The sequence below is a fragment of the Vidua macroura genome, chromosome 18, assembly GCF_024509145.1.
Source record: "Vidua macroura isolate BioBank_ID:100142 chromosome 18, ASM2450914v1, whole genome shotgun sequence".
NCBI classification, from domain to species: Eukaryota; Metazoa; Chordata; class Aves; order Passeriformes; family Viduidae; genus Vidua; species Vidua macroura.
The window spans coordinates 9214935-9240440 of record NC_071588.1 but is presented as its reverse complement, the minus strand read 5'-3'; the positions used below and the strand labels follow the sequence as shown (position 1 = coordinate 9240440).

General features: G+C 42.7%; 1 protein-coding gene across 1 annotated transcript in view; it reads right to left on the bottom strand.

Annotated features, from left to right (window-relative positions):
* Positions 1–25506, bottom strand: part of MED13L (mediator complex subunit 13L) — a 169465-nt gene that overhangs the window by 35157 nt on the left and 108802 nt on the right. The window contains exons 5-12 of the mRNA XM_053993641.1: positions 11935–12080; positions 10615–10809; positions 10029–10220; positions 5943–6105; positions 5008–5112; positions 1993–2721; positions 1113–1335; positions 578–683 (exon numbers count right to left, since the gene is read on the bottom strand). Of these exons, the coding sequence (XP_053849616.1) occupies positions 578–683; positions 1113–1335; positions 1993–2721; positions 5008–5112; positions 5943–6105; positions 10029–10220; positions 10615–10809; positions 11935–12080 (1859 nt within the window). The remainder of the gene's footprint in view (positions 1–577; positions 684–1112; positions 1336–1992; positions 2722–5007; positions 5113–5942; positions 6106–10028; positions 10221–10614; positions 10810–11934; positions 12081–25506) is intronic.

The following is a 25506-nucleotide window of genomic DNA, read 5'->3' as shown; positions in this document are numbered from 1 at the left end:
ACGGGAGCATGGGCAGGGACATGGGAGCACAGGCAGGGACACGGGAGCACAGGCAGGGACACGGGAGCACAGGCAGGGACATGGGAGCACGGGCAGGGACACGGGAGCACAGGCAGGGACACGGGAGCACAGGCAGGGACACGGGAGCACGGGCAGGGACACGGGAGCACGGGCAGGGACATGGGAGCACGGGCAGGGACACGGGAGCAGAGTCAGGGACACGGGAGCATGGGCAGGGACAAGGGAGCACGGGCAGGGACACGGGAGCACGGGCAGGGACAGAACAGCACCTCTACCTCGCAGCACTGAGCCCTCTGCTCTGCTGGAGCCTTGTGGGCTGAGCAGCAACCACCGAGGGTCAGCCAATAAACAAGGAAGGAGCTGCTGCTGCTCATTTAATATTCTAAAAATATATCATTTTAATAAAAAGGATAAGGAAAATCAAGTTTTTTCCAACCCGGGAGCTGCCTGTAGCTCTGATGTTACAGACAAAGGTCCAGACGTGATTTTTCCCTCCAGATGTTATGGCTTATAGGTATTTTTACTTTGCAGACCTAATCAAAGAGCTTTAACTCACCAGTCTTAGGAGCAGAACTGAAAATGGACATGGCATCTTTTCCGTCAGGAACTGATGTGGAATGGCTCGTTGGGGGGATTTCCTTAGAACCAATTCCATCTTCTGACTATACAAAAAATCAAAGAGATTTTATGGCTATGAATTTAAGCAATGTAAGAACAAATGTTTTCCTATGTCCAGCCAGACTCAGGGATCTGAGTTAAATATAAGATTTACAGAGGATTCCATGGACATCACTGAACTCTGACAGCCAGTCCAGGTAATTAACCACCTCAAATTCTCCAGGAAAAAACATCTTTTAGAATGTTTGCTTGCATAGCCAAATCACCAAAACAGCTCCATAAAGGACAAGATACATAAGGAGCATCATGCAGGTGATAATATAAAATAATTATTTTTTAAAAAATTAAATATAAATATATACATCTGATTTTGTTCTGTGGAACAGACTTGTGTCTTCCAGAGAGCTGTAGAGCAAACACTGTGCTACAGGATAAATCCCACAAGAACATTAATGCCTAGATTTACACCGTACCTTGTTCTTTTTCAAAGGATCTTTCTCAGCCCCAAGTTTGCATTTTTTATTGACAGTGAAACTGTATTTGATGTCTCCATCCTCGAAGGTGTAGGGATCACTGGTGTCTCCCCAGCCTTCTCCAGGGGCTTGTAGTAGAGGCAAGGGGTCGAGATAGTTCAGGGTCTGCACTGGTTTCTGCTCTTCCAAAATTTTAAACCGTTTATTAGGTTGTGCTAAGAGCCTGAAGTGAAAATAAACAAGCAAAGCCAACATGAAACAAAACCAGCACGATCTGTAGCTGTCACACGAACACAGCCCATGGCTCTCTCCATCCCCCTTGATCAAGTAGAAATGTTTTATTCCTCACATAAAGCATGTATTGGACACATTTAAACATTAAACACCTTACTGTATTAAGACCTACTTTGGGACAATGAAAGAAGAACCAATTTTGTCACTGTATAAATGAAAACGCTCTGAAGTCCAGCCTTCCCAGGCTGTATTTTTCAGGCTGAAACCCTTTTCAGCCTAGCAAACTCCACTGTAATTACCAAACCCAATAATCTTTTAACTCAATTACTCTTCCTCAATTAATTTTTCCTAAACATTTTCATTAACTACTCTCTCTGGTGCATTTTTTAAAATGCATTATCAGAATGCTGCAGTAATTTTTAGGCTAGCATAAAATACAAAAATAGGTTACAAAAAGATTGATCAGTTCTTGTAGTGTCCAACAGATACAGAAAAGGCAAGCATCCTGCACTAGAGTGTTTCTATTTAACTATTTGGTGCTCTCTACAACATCTGTGATGGTGAAGCCTTAGCCTTTCTCAGTTGAAAAGCAGAAAAGAGTTCGGTGATGATTAGAACTGCCCAGCTGCTCAGTGTGCTCTCTCACCTTTTCAGTGCAGTGCTGTCGGGGTTGATCTCCATCCTGCCATCATACCTCTCACACGGCAGCTCCGGCGGCCGGAACTCGGGGTCGTCACTCGAAGGGACACTATAGGTCCTCCACACATCCACGGCCTCGTTGCTCTGAGTTATGCCACAATACAAGGCTGTCTCACTGACCTCTGCCATCAGAGGTAACCTCTGTCCCACCAGAACTGTCCTGTCATCTAAGCTGGGCAGTGGCTGCAGCTCCAGCCCGCTGCCGTAGAGTGCTGGGTTCACAGGAACGGAAGGGGGGTCCAGGTTCTCTGCCTCCTGACCTCTGGGCTGGGGGCTCAGGGTGGGAGGCAGAGGGGAAGTGGGGGAATGGGGTGAATCCATAGGATTCATATTAATTTGCTTGCTTGGATTTCTAGCAGGTAGCGAGAGCGGCTTCTCGTATTTCCTGGAACTGGGGACTTCCAACGCTGACTCCATCCCGGCCAGTCCCAGCTTCTGCCCGGCCGCGTCCTGCTCCATGCATAGCTCCTCAGTCACCGAGGGCCGATGGTGGAACGGCATCAGGGGCCTTTTCTGCAGTTTCTCTCCCTTGTCCTGCCGCTCGGTGGTTTTGTGCTTTGAGGAGGCAGGAGGGGGCAGTGCCGAGGCCGCCGCAGTCCCCACGGTGAAGCCGGGCTGGGGCAGCGTGGGGGGCCGGCCCGAGGCGCCGGTGCAGCGCTGCTTGAACACCTTGTGCCTGGAGAAGGAGAAACCACTCACTGCATGCTCTGGGCAGTTACCGACCTCAGGGGAAAGCCAAACCCAAAGAACAGCACTGAGAAACCTCCTGTCTGCTCCTGATCTTTTAACAGGCTTTAAAGTTCTGCCTGATGGAGGAAGTTTGAATAAATATTCTTAAATATTCAACACAAAATAATGCAGTAACATACAATCTTATTACTGGTTTCATATGGCTTTTTTGACTTTGTATCGAGTATCTTTGAGACTGAGAAGCACAGGATTGAATTTCAGTGTTTCAGGTCCTGCTAAAAAGTATTTTCATCATACTGATGATGATTTCCAAGGATGTGACAACAGGGATATAACTCTGCCCATACTTTTACTGGTCTTTTTTGTTGTTCAGGGCTTTTTGTTTAGCTGTTTATTTGATTTTATTAAGCAAAATAGAAATTGAAATATGTGTTTGTGCTTAACATTGAAACCTGTTTAAAAATAAACTCCATTTCAAAATTAATTACTCCATCCCTATTCTGTGAACAACAACATCCCTATTCTGTGAACAACAACAGAACAACAAAAACCCATTTCAAAACATGTGATGTGCTTTTTATTTAAAAAGATAACCTACACGATCACAAGTGAAGTGGGCTACATTAGAGACACCCAACCCTGTCTACGGACGCAGGCACAACAGCTTGTGCTTGCTGTCCCTGTTCCCTGGAAGCATCCAGGCGGTGTGGGGTTATCCCAGCTTTCTGCAGGGCTTTGCTGTTCTCAGGACAGGCTGCAGATTCCCTGCAGCAGCAGATGGTCTGTGCCTGCAATCACCCTAATGTGCAGCTAATGCCCTGGCAACTGGAGATTTGCCTTAAGCATGTTCTTGTAACATTTCATTGCCTTAATTCTCCATCATTCACCGTATTTTAACTGACTGCAGAGAATGATTTCAGACATTCTGCTCCTCACACACCAAGCTGGGTCTGCAGAAGACTGAATTTGATGCTGAGTATCAGACAGCCCTTTGAGACTCCAGATCTAAGATCATATCCTGACATTTATCCAGACATGGAATGGGCACAGAAGTGACTCAAACAATTTCTAAATGCCAGTAGCTGCTCAGGTTCTGCAGCTACACAGAAAGCACTATTGCTGTTTGAAATCAGGTACTGCCTTCATTTTAAGGATAAATAACAGACAATCTTAAGGATAGATAACAGACAGTGTGAAACTCCAAGAGCAGCTGAACCTATCCATAGAACCAGGCTCCCACTGCCCACTATTGATCCCCACGCTTTCCAGGTAAAGCTAGACTTCAGTGTTTCCACAGGAAACACTTGGCATTCTGACAAAACATTTAGCTGTTCCAAATTCTTGAGTCTATAAACAAAAACAATGTGTATAATCGGGGGGAAGAGCTGCAGAAAGCATCCTCTCACTTGGGATAGAGCAGGGAGTCTCCAGGTTGAACATTCCACCCTTGTAGGATGCACAGTCCCTTCATCACTTCCTCTGACTACACAAAGAAGAACTGCATGCTTAAGGAATAACTTCTTTTGGTCAAGGTGCTTTTATCACCTATCTTACAAGTAGATGGTGACCTTGGGAATTAAGAATTTCAGTAGAAGTGTTTCACAGGACTATTTCACTGCAAACTGGGGGCTTTTTCTAGCCCTGTAACATCTCTCTGATAGTTTTAAGAATGGTTAAGCATATTGGTGATGATGATTTGCCTTTCCTGAGTGAGGAGTTCTGGAATTCTAACCACTCAGAGATGACAGATAACATTAATAAACCTCCTAAAGTGTTTGTGTGAGTGAGCTGTGAATTCTTTGTGATCCAGAGACAGTGGGTGACCAGGCTGCAAAGGTTTAATATTCTCTTGCACGTGTTTGGTGCCATGGCAGATTGACCAGAGGCACATGAAGTGATTTGTAGGGATGTTTTCCCTCTTCCTCCAAATATCAGGATGCTCACAAACTTAGAAAGATCCTGCCCTCTTCACCACAAGCCATAACCACTTAACCAAAGGTTACAGCTCTGAAAAGCTGCAGGATGAGTTCCTTATGAATGGGAACAGTTGGAGTAATCCTGGCCCCAATACCAGTATTTTTCCACTTGGATTGGCTCCTGCAAGTGACAGTGGGCTGAGATGCAGATTCATCCCCCAGATGTGATCACAGGTTTGATATCACAATTTCCTCTTGTCTCAGCTAAAGCATAACTCCCTTCTGTAAGTGTACCTCTGTCTGAATTAAGCAGAGATCTCACAATATGACAAATGTTTATTCTTTTCAAAGCTCACCTGGAACAAGAACAACTGACTCTTTGGACTGGATCCACAAAATCCCATGAAACACTATTGTTAGGAACTTCCTCCTCCAAATTTGCAGCTGCAATTTGATTCCTCCTGAAGAAGAGAAAATTATTTTAGGAATCACCACCTTTTGAAGAACAAAATTTAAAAAATGTGAATAGTTCATATATGTTCCCCTTAGATAGATTACTTCCTTCTACCTGACCTTTGAAATTGACAGCAGATCCCTCCACTACTCCTTAAATTTACAGTTTGATTTATGTAGGAGGAAGGTCTTAGCTCTGTGTCAGACAACTCTGTCTGGAGTCTGAGCATAAGAAACAAGGGGAAAGCCATTTAAACTGTTTCTGGAAATTAGTCTGACATATCAAATGAGGAAATTGTGTGGAAATAGGAAAAAATAAAAATAAATATTTCAGGGCTTGCCACACCATGATACACTTTAAATCTCCAGTACTAAAGGTCTATGATACAAACATCAATTTATACACGCTTGTCAATTGAAATTTTAGTCCAACTCATGTAATGGTTCACAAATACTCCCCTTAGAACCCTAAATATCAAATATATACAATCTGTTCTGCAGTCACCCAGCTTTCAGTGTAGCAACTACAATAGGAGATAGAAGCTGTCATCTCTAAATCTGAGAGCACTTGACTGAAGGCACATCTTATGGATGTGTGGCCTCAAGGACTGTCACAATTAGGGTATACAACTGCAAATTCAATGGGAAGTGTCAGGAGTTCTCAGCTGAACAGAACAAATTTTCTTTGATAATTCAACATTTTCTTTGATAATGATGTTTGGCATCGTTAGCTCTGATTGGTGGCAAAGGAATCCTGTAAAGATTAAGGCAAACTATGACAATTTTAGCTGTATATTATGTGTTATAAATAAGCAAAGCATGAGGACTGCTGCCATACTTGGACTGTGCCCTGTTGAGGATGCATTCTTTCCACACACGGTGAACAATACGGTTGTGAAATTTGGGAGCAATCTTGCTTGATTTCTTTGGACTGTGGACACTGACTGTCCCCTCCTGCACAGCTGGATGGCTGATGCTGCTCTGAGAGCAGCCACTTTCTCCTGCAAGAGAAATAAAGCATTAATGTCAGAACTGTTCTTCATATTGTCACTTGCTATTTTTTCCTGGAAGTCTCTTAGCAGGCTGCTGACTACACCAATGTTCACATTCACTGGGGAATGCTCAGAGCATCCTTACAAAACACATTTCAAAGCAACACTCCCTTTGAGGTAACAAAGCTGGCACTGGGTTGTACCACAGACATGGGCAATAGAATTGTGCAAGTACTGCACCTCATGTGGTGTGATACACTCTGTATATTACATATCTCTATGTATCTATAAAAATACAGTCTCTAATAAATGGAGGTACTTTAGGTAGCCCCTACAGCCCTGGACTACATCACTACAAAATAGTGAAGATAGAGCTTTTTCATTATTATCCTGTATGTTAAACTTGAATTTATATAGTCTTTGGTGAGTTGCTTTAAAGATGAAATTTATTGTAATATGGATAGTCCTAAAAGCATCTATTAAGAAAACTAATAATTTATGTAGACTATTTCAAAGCAAGGATCATTTCCTTATACTCGATATTAAACCTCACTGAGGAAATGAATGGATCACTGATGATTTCCTACAGACACAGGGAGAGCTGGGGGTGCTCCCCTGGAGAGGAGAAGGCTCCAGGGAGAGCTCAGAGCCCCTTGCAGGGCCTAAAGGGGCTCCAAGAGAGCTGGAGAGGGACTGGGGACACGGGATGGAGGGACAGCACACAGGGAATGGCTTCCACTGCCAGAGGGCAGGGAATGGATGGGATATTGGGAAGGAATTGTTCCCTGGGAGGGTGGTGAGGCCCTGGAACAGGGTGCCCAGAGCAGCTGTGGCTGCCCCTGGACCCCTGGCAGTGTCCAAGGCCAGGCTGGAGGGGCTTGGAGCAGCCTGAGATAGTGGAAGGTGTCCCTGCCCATGGCAGGGGGTAGATTGAGGCTGAGGGTCTTTTCCACCCAAATCACTCTGGGACTCTGTGCCATTTCTTTACAATATGCTTGAATTGAAATACTAGAATCAGAACTGGCTTTGGTGAGATTTTCCAGTTGAGATCTACGCTACTACAGAAATTTCCAACAGCTTATCACCAGTAGATACACTATTAACACAGCATATGATATTCTCAGTATGTATTTTCTGATGATTATCAAAGACATAACAAATGAAGATATTACTTCAACATGTTTGAGAGCCTGAAAACTCTCTCCACTCCATTCCTTCCTGTGATGCAGCAGCTTTTACCAGCTATTGTACAAGCAGATGCTTCTTTTCTGCCCTGCAATGTGTTTCTGTTTAGCTGAACTGAACTCCAGCACATCCATCTTGCCAAGCCCGAGCTGCAGCAGCAGAGGGAGCTTTGGGTCCACTGGCCCGGGCAGGAGTCCCTGCTCTGGGCTGGATCAGCAAGGAGGGATATGCTGCATTTTCACAAGGTCACACCAGGGTACAGAACACTTCGTGCTCCTGCTGACGCAATCCAAGCAGCCTCAAGTGTGAAGTGCTGAAGGGACTCAGTGCTGCACATCACTGCAGCTAACAGGGAATCCTGCTGCTTGCCACCAGGTGACTTGCAAAACACAACAACTGAAATGGTGCACAAGCTGCCTAACCCTACATCTTCTTTCATTCTTCATGTTATGTATTTCTTTCTCCAGTTAGATCTTCCCTGATTATCTTTTTGTAAAGTCTAAATGGAAACCCCGGGCCATACTGAGGCTTGTGCCTCCAACCATGTACTTCACTGGCTTTCAAATGTTCTCCAACAGGTGGGAACCTGACAGACGATCAAAAAACAAACAGGTCAGAACTTCAGAACTGGCAAATGTGCCCTCCTTTGGAGAAGGGGAGAAGGGATGTGTGTACAGACAAACATCACATGGACACAGATGCATCACATGTCAACAGCAGGAGGAAAACAAGGATAAGTCTGATGGGAAGGGAAGGACAGGAGGCACGGGAGGATAACCAAGGAACTACCAGGGCTTTCAAATTACATTGCAATGCATTAATTATTGCTTTCTATAATTATGTAGTATTTTTATACTATACAGTACAGCAATATACAGCATAACAGGAGACAGAACTGTACAGCAGGCAAAACCACTTTGTTCTCACACACTGACACTAATTTTTGTCCATGAACATCCCTGGCACAGTCCTGGAACACGCAGAGATACCTATGGCAGGTAGTGGTACAGTGAGTGGAGGACACAGCAGTCCCTCACCAGAGGCCACCACACAACCCCTGCAGTCCAGACTGGTTCCACTGGTAAAAAATGCCATTCTCCAGTTCCAGCAACAATTTGTTTTGTTACATACTTTAGACACAACCATGGAAAATGTGATTAAAAGAGAACTGAAGAGATCATCTAGTCCAGTCCTTGCTTTAAAAGCTGGATCAACAAATTTAACTAATCTGTTTCTTAAAAACAACCTTACAAAATGCCGCCACCAAACCTCCCAAAATGTATCACCCCTCTGCCAATGGAACTTCTGTAGCTTCCCAACAGCCAGTTTATTCCAACATTTCATTAACCTTCCTCAGAGCAAGTTTTTCCTCCTGTTTAACCTAGTTTTGCTTTGCTCCAGTTTAGATTCATTACATACTGGTTGCAGAGAAAAGCCTATTCTTTTTCTCCTTGAAATTCCACTTCTCTAGACTAAACCACCTCAATCCTGGAGGTCCTGTTTGCAAAATCCAGGATCACTCTCACTGTACTTTCTTGGACTCAAGTCAGTTCGTCCACATCTTTACATGCTCCAAACTGGACATGGCACTAAACCCACATTTTAAATAGTATTGGGCAGAACTGAAGTATTATTCCCGTGCCTCACACTAATCCAGTTTATGGGTCCCATTAGTGATTCTGGACTGCATGACATGCTTTTCCAATCCATTTCTCCAGTTTTTCAAGGTCTTCTAATAAGGTTTTTGATAAAAAAGAATTCTTTCGTTGTTTGCTGGCGAGGCACCCCTCTGATACAAATTCATACTGCCCTCAAACAATAGCAGAGATCAAACAGAAGCACTAACTGCCAGATTGGACAACATGAACACTTTTATATAAAAGATAGTTTATGAATATTCCAAAATAGAATCCCCTTTGTAATACTGTACAAGTGTAACAGGGTTCTGAAAATCTTAAAAATACAATAGCACATTAAAATATGCATCAATACTTGAATAGAGATTGTTATTTAAATGGTGATTGTCTTGCTTCAGTTAGTTATTAATTGGCTTCTTGCTTATTTTAACTCTCAGTTCCTTTGAAAAACACCATTCCAAGTGAATTTACATCTCATATTCTGACTTATTAGCAGAAATTACTAAATACTTTGATGTCTTCATCTATAGGCTCTAATCATGGACAAGTGAATCCAGACACGTTTTCTTTGCCTTTGCATCAAGGTTCAAAGGTTGCACTTGATGATCTTAGAGGTCTGTTCCAACCTCAATGATTCTGTTATTCCTGTTGATGTGGCAGAACTATCCCAATAAAGGCCAAGCTTGGAAGCTCCTCAATGAGGGTATAAAAGGATTCTTTAGCCCCATCTGGCTGCACAGTCTCACAGGAACTTATAGGGTAGGGCCTTTGTGTCTTTGACACTTCTACTGCTCTGTGAAATTTAGTAAGTGCTGCCCAACAGGTTCAAAAAATCTCCAATTTCAAGTAGAAGGTTGCCCAGTAGTGAGATGTTTGTTGCTTTGCAGCACTGCACACAGATGTACCTACAGGAAAGGGAGCTGAAACGAATTCACCCCATTTGTGTAAAGGGTTGTTCACAGCACTGGCTTTCCTTCACCATAGACCTACAAAGTCCTCCCCTAACCCTCCTCCACTGCTTGCCTTTACCCTGCCCCTGCTAATACATGCACTCCCCAGGAGCTAAGCAAAACCCAGAGTCTGACCCCATCTCCCCAGCCCACTGCTTACCCATAACAGCCTGCTCTGGAGAGGTGGGGGGAGTCAGGGGCATCCCACAGGTACTGACAGGATCCTTCACACTTCCAAGCCCCTGCTGTCCCACATTTATATGGCCTGCAGCACTGGTAGCGCTCTGTGACACTGGGATGTCACTCTGGGAGATGAGAACAAAGGCTGAAGGATACACCATCCTCACACCCCCTGCAGAGAGAAGGAAAACCACAAGTCTTAGACACACCTGATAATATCCAGCAATCACAGCTACTTCCACTTGTTTTCAATGTCAATTTGACAAAACTTATTATCTGAAATACAAAGAGCTAAGGAATTTCCATGCTAATATACATCCAGCCCTCTGTAACCAGTACAGAGCTAAAACAAGTAGCTCAATCCAGTGAATAATGGCATGTGGGATACAGGGAGTACAAAAGCTTGAGGCGACAGAACTACTCAGATGTTCTGGTGTCAAGAGAGTTACAAGAGAATATAGGAAAATGATAATGGCTCTTTCTGATTAATTAGATGACTTTTTTTTTTTCTTTTCAAAAAAAGGAAGGAAGGAAAATAATCCTTCAGGCAGAATATTGAAACTTACCAACAATGACTTCAACTGCCACAGGGAAATCATTGTCATATCCCAGCTCTTCCTCCTCTTTCATGCCTTCCTTTTTCTTCAGCACCATGGGGTAGAAGTACTGCCACTCCTCCATCAGCTTCCGAGTGGCGGGGTCTGACATCTTGTAGGACTGGCCCGTCAGGGTCCCGTTCAAGCCGTAGGGACTCACCAGCACTGCAACACAACAAACAGCAGCCCTGAAGGACTCAGCAGCACTGCAGGAAAACAAGCAACAGTCCCACAGCAGGGCTGCTCCAGCTCTGCCTGAGCCACTCTTCCACTGCCTGAGAACTGAAGGGTCCAGGGAAAGCCACTGCAAAACGCAGCACAGGATGAAGCCAAACCTACAGAGCACTGAGCCCTCCTGAGCTCACACAGGATTCCGTGGCAGTTTGGGTTCATAATTTCCACAGCAAATGAAATTCCAGCAACCCCAATGCTGTGAAACAGCATTCAGGGATGAGCTCTCATGGAAAGAAGAGAGGACAGGAAAGGAACATTTGAGACTTCCCAGCATTAAAAAGGATAGATAATACATAAAGAAGAGTCACAACAAATAAGGAAAATGACTTGTTTAACAACAGGGATTTCCATTCTGACTCAATTTTGCTTTTAGTTGTATTTGATTTGAGTAATGAATTCAGTTCACTGAAATAAAATGTATGACTGAAATGCCTGAGCCTCTGTCAAAGCTTTACATGTAGACACAAAATGTTTTCAATAAAGCTTCTATAAATTAACATCTCTATAAATGATAATTTCATGTGTCTCTGGGTGTTTTACTAAGATTTCTTGCTTTAATTGCTTTGAAATTATAATTTCAGACTATAGTAAAGACAGCATAACACAATGACTCAAAATTCTTAATGTTTTTCTTTTTTTTTTTTAAGCATCACATGAAAACTGCATTATGAATTTACTAAGCCATCAACTTAATTCTGTTAAATTTTAATTTCTTACACTGGCAAATAAATAGTCACAGATACTTAAAGTTTTTCATTGTTTCTGCTACATCTTCACACCCACCCACCCCCTGTTTTTAAAATAAAACAGTAAATAGTTGCCGATGTATGAATGAGAAGCAGTCCTGAACCAGATAAGCTCAGTATTTGCATCCACAGAGGATTCACAGAGAGACCATGTCAGAAAACCACACATGTGCACTGACTTTCTTAAATACTAACTCTTTTTAAACTGAAATGATCGATTTGTTTGGCATGGAAGGTTACCAACACCGTGAACAGATAGCACGTTCTGGAGAAGCATCTCCCCACGGCCGTGTCCCGGGAGGCTCGGTACCTTGGAAGGGCGAGGGGGAGGACTGGGCCATCTGGATGTGCTCCTCGGTGATCAGGTAGATGGGCTGGTGCTGGGCGATCTCCACGCTCGTGCACACGTTGCTCTCCCCGTGCAGGAAGAACGTGAAGGCACACGACAAGTGCTCGCTGCAGGAGAGAGGAGACAAAAAGAAACATTTATGGGTGCTAAGAGGGAAATTCGGAGCTCAGAGGCCAAGCACACACTCTCCTGTCCTGTTGTGAGGCTCACTGCCTGGCTGGTAATCATATGACAGAGGGATCTGTCACCAGACAAGTAAATGACAATGTTGGCAGCTGTCTCATCGATGTGTTTTCCTACTTGTTTATTACAAATAAACGGGATTTTAACCAGAATTCAAGCAATAACATTATGTGTCTTTAGGAATTCTTCAAAGTTCACCCCACAATGAGGTCCAGCTGAAAAGGAACAACAAAGGAGTAGGAATGATGTTTGCATAACATCTAGTGATACTCTTGATTTAAAAATATAAAAGCACGTGAATATTACAGAAAGTTGTCAATAACCTAAGGTGAACCATGGATTTGCCACTGCTGACCAAATTTAACTTGAAATGAACTGTATTGAAAATGTTTTCACTTCATTTTACCTATAGAGTGACTCACATCACAGCAAAGCATCTGCTTAAATATTCCTTGCTACAAAGTCACAAGAAAAAAAGAAAACAAAGCACATCTCATGTTTTTAATCCTCATTTTAATCAACTAAAAATGTACAGAGCTGCAGTAAGTGTGCAGAGATTTTTCTGTCCAATTCAAGAGCTGTGCACAGTTTTATGGGTGTTGGCTTTGGCACAGGGCCAGCCCTAACGGGACCTGCGTTTTACACACAGCTCTCACTACCTGAACCAAGAAGGAAAACCAGAGGCAATTACAACCATTTCACTTCAGCGTTTAAGTCAACCAACTGCTCTGCTACTGCTGCCAGTTGTTTTTAAACAAGGGTACTGATGGTTTAAAATTGGGAGCTGCTTCAATCTCAGTAAATCTCTGAATGATTCCACACATTGGCCAGAGTAACTTGTCATCCTGTAGCCCAAGTTACTCTTCTGTGAGCATCAAATCCAACCACAAAAAGAGACCAGAAGAAAAAGTTCAGCTGAGAAAAATCTGGAGAGAAAAGGTTACTGAAACAACAGGCAACAGCCACACTTCCTGGTCCTGCCATCCACGATTCTGAAGTACTTTGTAACAACAATTTCACTAAATAAAAGGTTTAATTATGTTTCAATTTTCACAAAGGAAAGAAATTTCACTACCCTCAGCGATGAAGTGGTAAATGGATCGTTAAGTTACATGGGGGAGAAGGGAGGGAACAGGACATGGGACAAAATGGGTCAGCCTCCAGGTATTTCTATCCTGCCCCAAGAAGAGAAGCAAATCAATTAATGTAATAAAACCTCCTGAACAGTGGATTTCTGCACATACAAGAAATACAAAGTTACAGCAAAGTCCAATCATTTAATCAAAGCCCATTAGTTTCCTTACACAGCATGAACACCTTTAATATACAGAGGTTTTAATAAATAAAAACCTCATGAGAAATCTGGTGTAAGATCAAGTGGGGATGATGTCTGCAGAGAGTTCACGTGCAGCAGGTCAGCATTTCCAAAGCAGAGAGCAAAGCTGGTTTTTTCAGCTCCTGTCTTTAGGATACACACAGAAACACTCTGGATTCTGCAAGCTTCCTACAGGATTTAACTGGGTCTTGCTTGGCTGCTATTAAACTGAAGGGAAAAAACTGGGACCATCCAGGGACCCTCTCAAGTGTCTTGCAAAGTGCTCTGACATGAACAAATCATGTGGAATCTTATGCAACACTCACGGCTACCATAAACACTGTGAGCATAAATACACCAAATCAGAGCTTGAAAGTCAAAGGATTCGTTTGGTTTTGGAGGGCAGGCAATGCATGGCTCTAACTCTCAACTGAGACTCATCTAACAGCAGAATCAGTAATTGAGATCACAGAATTAGATAGCTTCAGACTAAGAGTACAGACAACTAATTACGGGGGGAAGAGGTGTACAAATACAGTATCAGCCCATTTCTCTTCCCTGAATGCCAGATTAAGGAATAACAGTAATGAATGGTACTGCTCACGCCCAGCAATAAGGACTTCATCAGTGAAAGATGGATCATTTCTAGCACTGGATCCAAATTAAACCATGCCCAGCTCTAGGAAGAGTACAGCAAAGCTCACTCAGTCCAGCAGTGCTTTCCTTCAGACCAGAGGTGGTGGAGATGCTGGCACAAGCCCCTCTGCCCAGCAGCTCCAGCTCCAGCCAGACCCTGTGTCCTGCTGCCCCCCCCGACTCCCCACCGGCTTTGCCAGAGGAGAGGCACTGACACACAAGTGCAGCTCCCTCTGGTGCCAGGCACTGCTCAGCTTTCAAGACCAAAAATAATCAAGATCAAGGCCTGAGGACTTCCTGCAGTCCCCAGTGAAAGTTTCCTTTAGTAACAAGTAAGAATTTGATTTCAGCACACACTGCTGGGCTGTGTCCCACTCTGGCATGTGCTCCCACAGCCTCCTGGCATTCCTGTGTGCAGCACAGCTCACACCATTCCTGAAATACCAGCCCAAAGAAATCACTCTGGCTACAAATGTGAGCCAAATCTTGGAATAAAATCCAAGTGGAGAAACCTCACCCAGCTCCAAGCAGCCAGCCCTTCACACAGCCCCAGCACAAGGCTTCACCTGACCCATCACTGAGCTCCACTGCACATTCAACCTGTTCACATCACATCAAGTTCCAAAGCACACAAATTGTTCAGGTCCTCACCAGAGTCTTCCAAAATTACCAATATCCAGTTTTCCTACAAGATCCACTTGTCTTTGCACCAACAAAAAACTGAACACAAAATGCAGATCAGACCAGGGTTCCTAAAACACCATGTTCAGACTGATTTTTTATTTTATTTACATTTATTTCAACCCAGTTCAAAAACTGAAGCTGACAGGCTTTTGAGAAGCCACTCCACTATCTCTGCAGGTTTTTTATCAGTCTCATTTTTGTACTCTTTTCTGATCAGATGATAAAACTATCAGAAACCACCAGGAAGGCACATGAAATGGCTTCCAAATGATCTCCCTACTCTTCAGAGTCTGTTGGAATACCTCGAGCTGCCAGCTCAGGACAAGTACAATAATACAAATGTTGCTAATTTTGCACAGCTGTGCTATACATTCACTTTGCACACACTAACAAATTACATCAGGAACAAAGGGCAGTCAGAGGCACAGTTTGACTCCTCTGACTCTGTTAATAATAAATTTACTTTATACCTTTAAATTTGAGCCTGTTTTGCCCTTTAAGTGTTTTCTCATAGTCGTTATCTCAACTCAGGAGCCTGTTTTTTCCCCTCCTCTGCCCAGCTGTAGCAGAAGACAGTGAGTGAACAGTTTTCCTGGGTACCAGGCACTTCAGCCAGTGTCAAACCACAAATGGAGTGCAAATCTGTGCCAGTACTCTGGTCACACTGTGCAGGAACTCCTTTTTACAGGTACTTTTTCAGAAACATTTCTTTGCTTTCCCGGTGCCTTGGTTAGGATGTCATCTCCCCCAGTGGAATGTACAGAACATATACAGAAAATATATTATTTTCAACTCTGGCTGCACGAAGGGTGAGGTGGGAAAAATGCTGAGCACTGGTCTACAGCCAGCAGAACATTTTGGCACACACCTTCAACAGTATTTCCACTACATTCACTGAGACTTGTGTGCTAAAATTAAAACAACTGCTTAAATAAAAGGCATCTATTAACAGAAATACAAAGAAATAGCAACGTCAAATAACTTTTTGTAACAAAAGATCTCTGTCCTTTTAAGTATTACAGGTACTTTTTCTCCATTACACAGAAAAATCAAGCCTTCACTTTGGCACCTAATCACCTGCAGCTGACATTATCTGTCTTTCAGCTGTTACCTCTGGGACCTTAATTACCTCAAATAACTTTTGTGATGCCTAAAAATGTAGCTGAATACCTTGGCAATGTAATATTTAGGACTTCCTATAAACTTTATGAATGCCAATTCCTCAGTTACTATAAATGACTTAAAGAAAACAACATTACATTTACTTACATATAAAAAATCAGATCAGGATTATGAAAACCTGACTACATTTAAACTCCACAACATTGGCAGAGAAAGGAGAACAACTGATGGATTCAGGTGCTGTTTCCATTTTTTGGGAGGTTTGGATAAATACCCAGTGGAACCTGTGCTGTTCTGCATTCAAACTGTACATGAAAAAAATGTCAAGATACTGGAATTCCTAACAGAGTTTGGAATGTATATACTAATGTATATCTTGCAGAAAGTTAAACTGCACCCCACAGATTTCAAAATATACCACAAATGTGGCAATCAAACTGCCAGTAACAATTACTTTGGGATTTGGGGAAGAAGATGCTACAAAAAGATTAATTGAACACAACTGATTCTTTTTCTTATTAGAGAGATATTAAAACAATAGTTTTATGGTATGAATTTTATCCTTATTTTATTTTAAGAACTTGAAACCATTCCCTGAAAACCCCTTGCTGCCATGCAGTGCACAGTGTCTAAGCTTGCTTTGTCCCAAACACTGCAACCTCCTGACACACCTGGAAAGTGCAGTTTGGAGCCAGATGCCAGAACTGGCACCAAAGGTTCCTTAGAAAAACACAGAGAAAATTTAAGAATCTTATAATTGTACAGATCCATCCTATTTTTAGAAAGATTTCAGGGCTGAGCATTTTTTAAGTACTTATTTCTACCAGAGGAGCTTGAGCTTCCATACTCTGCCCTCCAGGTTGCAGACAACCTCTTGTTTCTCCTTTAGTTAATAAGCAATTGAACACAAAGCCACTGACTGTATATGACTAATTGTATTTTCTGACCAATAAATTGTACAGCTGCTTTAATTCTCTTCAAAGTTAAGACTGGGATCTGAAAGCCCTCAAAGCACAGTTACCCCAAAATAGCTTCATCAAGTCTGGTGTCAGAAAAGAGGCAGCAGCAAGGCACAGGCATTAGGAAAACTGTCAAATCACTTGTTTGATGTGGATTACAAAAAAGAGGGCATCAAAAGGCAAATTTGAAACAGAATAGTGAGAGCAAAATAAAATATTTTCCTTTAAAGTTGCCAAAGCAACAGGACAGGAGCAGGTCACAGTGGGGTTTGGGCAGGAGATGGCAGCACCTGGACACCCCTACAGTGAATAAACTCCCAACACTACAGTAAATTAACAGTCCGGTATGTAAATCACCTTTTCTTAAATATTCTGGAAATAAATATCCCCAGAGAAGCCTGAACTTGAACAGGCTCCCATAAGGGAGGAGAAGAAAGGCTGCCTGCTTTGATTTTAGAGAAGGCAGAGCCTCAGTCCCAGTGCAGAGTGGCCTTAAATGTGCCAGTGCCCAGTTAGGCACTCCCCTTAGCTGAGGGCAGGGATGCACTCCCAGAGCACCCAGATCCTCCAGGACACACCATGGTGCAGGCAGGAGCTCCAGGGCCCTACAGGCCACTGTGTTAGCAGAGAAAGCTTTCTCACACACACCAAGAGAGCAGAGGAGCACCTGGAGCAGCAAACAAAAAAGGCCAGGCCATTTTCTGGCCCTTAGGAGAAATCACACATTCAAAACCACAACTAAAGCAAAAAGGAAAGCATTTCCAGGCATGAGACAATTCCAGAGTTTTCTGGACACCACAGCCTCCCAAGAGCACCCAGCCCCCATTTCTGCACTGGCATGGGACCCCCACAGCCAGGTTCTCTCTGCTGTGGCTCCAGACACAGATCCACACTGAAATATGGAAACACCATCCTGGACCCTGCTTGGGGCTCTCTCACTCCACACATCAATCCCTGGGAAGCAAGGACTCCCTGCCCGACTGGACCCAGCATTCTCTGTGTGCTGGAGCCAGAACAGGGCTGAGGGCTGACACTGCCCAGGGCTGAGGGCTGACACTGCCCAGCAGCTGGAGCTTGTCCCAAGGCTAATGAACACCCAGCTGAAACCAGCTGAGCAATTATTTCACTGTATCACAGCACCTGAAACAACTTTTCTTCAGGCGAACACACTGCTGACTCATGAACAAGGGAAAGTGAGTTCTGGTTATATATCACTGCCCAAAGTCACTGGTTTTTGTATGGCACGGAATAAGAATACAGGAGGGCAAGCTGCGGATTAAATCATATTGCTTTGGCAATGACTCCTTGTCTCTTGATTTTGTTATCTCTTTCTCTTCCCCAACTCAAAGAAATAAAAAGAAGAGCAGGGAACAGACATCATTTGCCAGAACTACCAGATCTTTAATAATGGTATCTACAAGTCCATTTGTTGTCTCACATATTCAGTTGGATTTTTAAAAAAATGTATGAGATGCACAGACAGACACTTTGTATACATATTAATTGCCTTTAATGTTTTTCCAGTAGTGAAGTACTAAGGTAACAGTTTCACAATGCAGCAAGCATTTAGATAACATTATCTAAACACTTGCTGTGTTACAGACTTATTGTCTCAACACTGGCTCAGTTGTCACCAGCAAAGCCCTTGCCAAGGCCAACACACACCTCCCTAACAGGATTCCCTCCCTGATCCCATCTCCAGCAACCTGCCACCCTCCCCTGTGTATAAATGTACGCACGTTTATAGGATTTACGGGATGGGCTGCCAGCCTGGGGGCACGGGGGGTTATTCCTCCAATAGATCCATCAATCTGCAGTGTGACAAAGTAAGAACAGCAGTACCTGCAGGAGTCCAGGGGAAATGCTGCACATCCCATCAGCCCGTTCTGAGCAGTAATTCCATTGCAGGATCACTTGGAACAAGACCACATCAAGTCTGTGCTGGAGGCAAGGTCACGTTCGGCGTCCGTAACCTTCAATGGGAGCACAGGACAAACTGCTCCCGTTTCCTGCCCTGGCTTATCCCCATGTCTCAGGCTGGGAGAGCTCCAGGTTTTGGTTTTTGGAGATGCAGAACAGCAGAACAGGTTTGGCTGTGAGTAAATATGACAGTGACAGTGCTCCTGCTGAGGAGTTTGCACCTTAGGGAAGCAGAGCTTTGCCCCACAGCTCCTGCAGGGGGGAACAGGTTCTGCAGCAACAGCCATCCCATGCTTGCCCTGGAAACTACACATTGAAATAAGCATATTTTTACACTGTATTGAAGCAGTGTTCAATATTTGGTCTCCTGGATCTCTGAAATAAATTTCCTGCAGTGAAATCCCAGTGAATATTCCTTCCTTGGCAGAGGGATGGTGAGTGATGCAGTCAGGACTGTACCACACCATGTAGCTCGAGGCACTGAGGATTACTGAGTCCATTATTTGTTACATTTGTGCCACACTTCAGAGCAGTGCTGATTTAGAACTACAACTATTTTGAATTATTTAAGATGTCAGTACCAAAAAGTGATTCTGCAAGTTTATTATATTCATTATGAATTAAAATTTATTGTGATGAGACACTGGATCCTGCCCTATTTAGAAAACACAGAAGTTGCTGTGACCATATTTCTACTGTACTACAGGATATAGACTTTAAAATACTATATAAATGCATACCAAAAAAAAGAAACATGGAGGTTATTAAAGTTATTTTCAGGTTAATGCCAAAACAAACACATATTTTTCACTGGAAATTCTGAGCTTTTTAAGATATATGTCCATAGGAATCAGGAACTTGCTTATATCTGTACCAGCATTACCAGGTATTCTAAAAACAATAGTACCAGCTGGTGAAAACTACAAAATGGATTATAATTAACTAGAAGATTGTCAGAATGGATGCAATATTTCTTGCTTTAGCATACTCAAAATACCAACACATCACGAAAAATTGCATATAAAGCTTCTAAAATCCCTGCTGTTATCACCCTCCTGCCATCTCTCTCTCTGTCTGAAGCACTGTGTTTCCACGCAGGGTCTGAAATGTGTCCTTTGGAAAATTCATTTCCATGAAAGATCTGATACCCTTTCAAACAAGAATGCAGGCAGATAAGCTCATATATTCAATGTGCTCCATAAGTTATTCATGGCACATGAATAAGTTACATGTTAGTTATATGTGGAATCTCCCAAAAAGTCCTCTTTTTGTGCTGTTAGTCTCAGCATTTCTTAAATACCATCCAGACCTCAGAACTGTCATGAGCAGTTGTGCTCTGGAGATCAGGACTGAAAAAAATCCTTTTGAATATTAATAACCCCAAACTCCAGCAGGAGCTTGAAGAGCACTGATGGAGGTTCGCCAACCAACTACTGCCTTTTCTTTCAGCCTAAGGCATAAACTGACCTTTCCTTAACAGCTCAGCCCTGCAAAGTTTAAATGCTGGTTCCCTTAAATTGAAGCTTTCCGTGGCAGTTTTATCTCTGATAACACAGCTATCAGTTACTCTGACTCACAACTCCAGCTGGATGGTTGACTGGCACAGTCAAAATGATTTGCCTGTGGGTCACAGACCCAAACAGAGCTGAAGCTTTAGAAAAAGGCTTCCCTCTACCCCTCATAAAGGGGTAAAAATGTTATCCTTTCTACTGAGATTTGTGTTGCACACTGGCCATTGGTGGGGAGTTAACTTCCTCCAAATTAAGTCAGCCCAGTTTTCCGTCTCACACCTGAATTGCAGGAGTTGTGTCTGAAGTCAGTGATGAAATCATGTTCAGCAGAGAAACAAAAAAAGTATTTAACACTCAGGTATGGGGGAGTATCAAACCACATTTACATTGGGAGCTTCATTTTCACAAATTAATGTTGCTTTAGGAGTAAAGCCACAAGTCATCAGTGATCCCTTAGTAATTGCTTTAGACAATTCCTTACTTTAATATGTCCTTGTAGCACAGATTCACTCAAAGCCACAGCTAAGTTTGTCACCAATATTTGCTCTGTGCTCTACTGGATTCAAAACTGCACATTTAAGAAGAGCATCGACATGGAATACCACAGAAATTTATCTGTAACAAATTATCAAAAATTATCTAACTTCTGTCATGATTTATATCACAATTAGCTCTGAAAACTAGAACTTTAATTTATCTGACAGTCTGTTTTGGCTTGAATTGGCTGTGATCTCAACAGCCATTTGTTAGGAATGACTACTCTGAAACCCCTGTAACCTGAATGAACACTGTGACGTGGATAAGCATTGCTGTGTGTTTTACAGGGCTACTCTGTTATTACGGAGGCAGAGTCTGAAAGGTCACATTATTTGTTTATGTAACACACATGGTGTTCTTACAAATAACAGCTCTGAGTTCTTTAGAAACCAAACATTCCCTCACCTGGGAACACTGAGCTGGAACAACTGCCCAGTGCTCTGCAGACCAGGCTAGGGAGATCTGACAAAATTAAAAATATGGGAACAAAACCAGTTGTCAATGCTCTACAAGAACCCTGACTAGCAGGTATGAGGTACAAAGGGAAATAATATGTGAACATCACATCATTCTCAGACTGCTCACAGCACGGGGAAGAAAGTGAAGCAGCTACTGACACTTACTTCTGCTTGCACCACATGTTTAAATTAGGGAGGGTTTGTGTGAAGCTTTAAAATTATTTTATCCAAATTCTTTCAAGATAGTCAGTTCTACACAAATCCTAAAAATGAAGCTCAAAAATAAGGGAAACCAAAATGCTATAAAAGAAAAGATATGTGTTTCTTAGAATCAAAGACCTAATTTTCTCACAAGCAGCCAGGCTTCTCTCCCTGCTTTGTAAGTCAAGCAGCAGTGGCATGGTAACAGTGCCCAGTAATTCACAAGTTAACAGACACCACAATTCATTTGCTCTCTCCCAATTTAAATTCCTGCAGTCTCAGTCACAGGGATGCTCTCCAGACGTGCACACAAGCTCTGTCACCGCAGCCAGAGCACAGCCAGGGTGCGTCCTGCCCACGTCTGAGGTCTGAGCTATACAAATAAAGCCCAGCCCATCAGAGGCTCCTCCTCTGCTCTGCAGGGCCAGCACTGCCTTGTTTTTCCTGCCTGCTAATGTAGGTTAATGCACCCTTCTCCCCTTCGCCCCATGGAGGCTGAGCTATTATCCAAAGCAGCATTATATTAGATTAAGGCCATTCAGAAAAGAGATTCCTGGGAAAAAACAGCAAACTGAAAGGGAAGAAGGGCCACACATTCATTTCTTGTTTTCATTACATTCACTCCACATGAAATTAAATTTATTGGTTTCATTCACAAAGCAAGTACATCAAAGGGGGGGGGGGGGGACTGTGGTTACCCAGGTTGTTCAACTCAGAAATAATAGTAATAATAGTAATAATAGTAATAATAATAACAACAACAATGTTGTTCTCAAAATCTCAAAACTATTAATGAAGTTTTGATTTGTGTTGCTTACTGTGGGCTCCCCAAGGGAAAAGGAGAAGTAAAGCATTATATTTTGAGTTTTATGTCGTAGATTCATGTAATCTTTAAAAGAAATTCAGACTCTCCAGGCATTAAATCCCTGTACCTACTCTCCAGTGTGAGCAAAGTGTAGTTTTTCTGGCAGGAGAACAGCAGCACTGGGAGCTCCCCAGTGAGGAAGCAGCCTTGCTCTCAGAACGTGGGAGCTGGGGACTCTCTGACCATCTCACATCCATTTAGAAGTGGAAACAGGACTTGTACACGCTGCAAGACTTGATCCCCCTCTAAATTAATTTCTTCCCACCAACCAAATCTTCTGATATCTTTACATGATTGTAAATCTATAATAGTAACTCAGGTATTTTCAATTACAGAGCACAAAGAGAGGCGAATCCTGATGGAGAGCTTTAATATTCCCAGGACTTGCAGCTGAAATGAGACAGGACAACAACACTACTGCAAAATGGAAGGAAATAATGCTCAACTATGCCCTGATAAAATTAAGCAAAAAACCAAACCCCCTCACCCCCAAATGACAAACAAAGCCAAGAGCTTAAATCTCTCCACATTTCCTCACACAGCACACCTGCTCAAGCACCAAGGACCAAGCATAAAATGCCCTTCACACTACTGTGGAAGAGCACAAGGTTTAATGAGCTACACAGACAGTTTTAAGAGATCTGCACCTCATTTTACAGCATGATCTCAGAGAAAATTTGTTCTCCTTTGCTGTATGGTGTGTAAAAGAGCCTGCAAAGGCTGTAAACACCTCCTAGTGCACACTGAAATTTGAGCTGTAAGCCTGCTGCCAGCTGTCCTTTAGGAGGATGGCTGCACAAAATTATTTCACATGCGTCCATTATGCAGCATGATCACAATTAATGGAATAAATTTTATGATTCAAAACAAATTAAGCAACATGTAGAAAATTCTAAAACCATGAAAAATGCATTAATTTATTCATTGCCATGCATTTGTGATCTTTCCACTTTTGGAGTACGGTTTAATTGACTAGTTTAGAGACCAATTAATCCCTTTACATTTAAGTCAATCACTGAATCCTCTCCAAATAATTTAGCTCCTACATGCTGCCTCCCATTTGATGTCCCTGGAGAGTAACTGCAGTTGAAACAGGTGGCACACAAATCACATGTAGAAATGGAGAAAGAACTGCACTAGAAGGGATACAAAGCATTAAAGATGCACAATTCAGTCAACCATGTTCACTCCCTGATCTCCACTACTCCAGCTCCCAGTCACGTCCTGAATGTTTGGGAGGGGATTAAATGACAGTTGCAGGTCACACGTAATTCTTTTAATTTTTGTTACTTTCTAGTCCTCACCTACCTACTGCTCCTCTCTATTTTTTTACAAGGCACATGGAAATAATTCAGTGTCGAAGACAGGGAGAGGTGCATTTGTCACCAAGGAAATCATTCCTCAGGTGGGGAACAGAGGTATTGGACACCAAACCAGTAACCTCCAGCATCACAATCCTAAGAGGAAGGAAAAATCCCAACATATTAAGGTTTTTTGCCTATTAAAACCATTCACAATCTCACCAATAATGGAATGGGACAGGACATTTTATTGTCTCACAAAATAACACATTAAAAGGTATCAAAATGAAGGTAGAATTTCTCTATTTAAACAATAAAGTAAATCTGAAAATGAGCCAAGGATTGCACCCCTTCTATAAGGTGGTCAACCAAGTAAAAAAGCTTGAAAAGAAAAATTATTTCAAATAAGCTAAAAACAGCTCCTGAAACAACATTAGGCTCAAGAAGAAATGAAAGTATTATTTTTGTACATAAGTCCAAGGCTTGTTGCATTTTAAACATTTACATAGACACATAATAAAAAAAATTATCTGAAACCTAAAGAAAGTATGTTCCAAGAACACAGTTCATGAAAAATCATGGGAAGGAAAAATAATTATTCCCGTATCAAATGTAAGATTTTGTGTTTTCAGTTCCAAGTAATCTTGTAATATAATTTATTTTCTGCCTCATTTCCCTCTTGAATTAAGAACGAGTTTCTGTCAGAAAATGAAAAGAAAAAACCCCAACCCTACCACTGCAGAAAACATTTCTGCAGTGAAAAGTATTTTATAGAAATGCCTGAAATACCAATTCTGTGTCTTGGCAGGACTGAAACTCCACCCAAGTGAGTGAACCAGACAGAGCTCTGGTGACCAGCACCCACCCACCGTGGGCCACTGACACAGAGTGACCCCCAGAGAAAGGGAAACCAGGACCTTTATCCATCCCCCACCTCCAGCAGCTCCTGATTTCTCCCTTCTGAGCCCTGTGGGAGCTTTGTGAAGCCCTCAGTGGGCTCAGTCCCTGCAAGCCCCAGGCCTGTGCCCTGGCCTGTGCTGCCAGAGTGCTGACTCAGGATCTCTGCCAGGCCAAACAATTCCTGAGGCAGGAATGTGCTGCAGCTGGGCTTTGTGCTGAATTTTCACCCACCGACACAAACTCAATGCTTCAAACTTTCAGGCTCATTCTGTGGTGCTGCCTGTGCTGGTGGCACAGGTTTGTTTGATGTTCAGAATGACTTCAACCCAAACATGGAAATAAGATTAAATAAATTGCTCTAAAAGCTGGATTAGCCTATTAATTAATTACCAGGCAGAAATGACACTGCTCTGCCATGTGTACACAGCTCTCCACATGGGCAACGCTGAGCATCAGTGCCCAGTGCTAACCCACATATGGACAGCACGCAGGGAATAAAACATGCAGCTTGCCCTGATCTTCCAAGCAGACCTCTTCTCAGCAGACTCAGCACTGGAAGGGAGTGTACCCACAAGGAAAAGCTGAGCTCCATGAACTCAGCTGTTAAAAGTAAAGCAGCCATGCTTACATGGACTCCACAGTGTTCAAACTGTTCAAGTTCACAAAACTTAGCTCTGACAACCCCTAAAACATCATTATTTCTAACAGGTCACCGAGATTTGGCAGGATTTTCTTCAAGGTCAGAAACATTCTCTTCAGGCTTTCAATTAAATACTGTTATTTTTTTACTGAATTCTAGGGTGAAGGAAAAACAAATAACCTCTTCCCAATTCTGGTTCTTCCTCCCTCAACCTGGTCATTTGAGAGACTGCCAAAATTTCTGAACATTCAAACTCCAGTGTGTGCTACAGCTATGACTGTTACCATCCTATTCCTGAAGG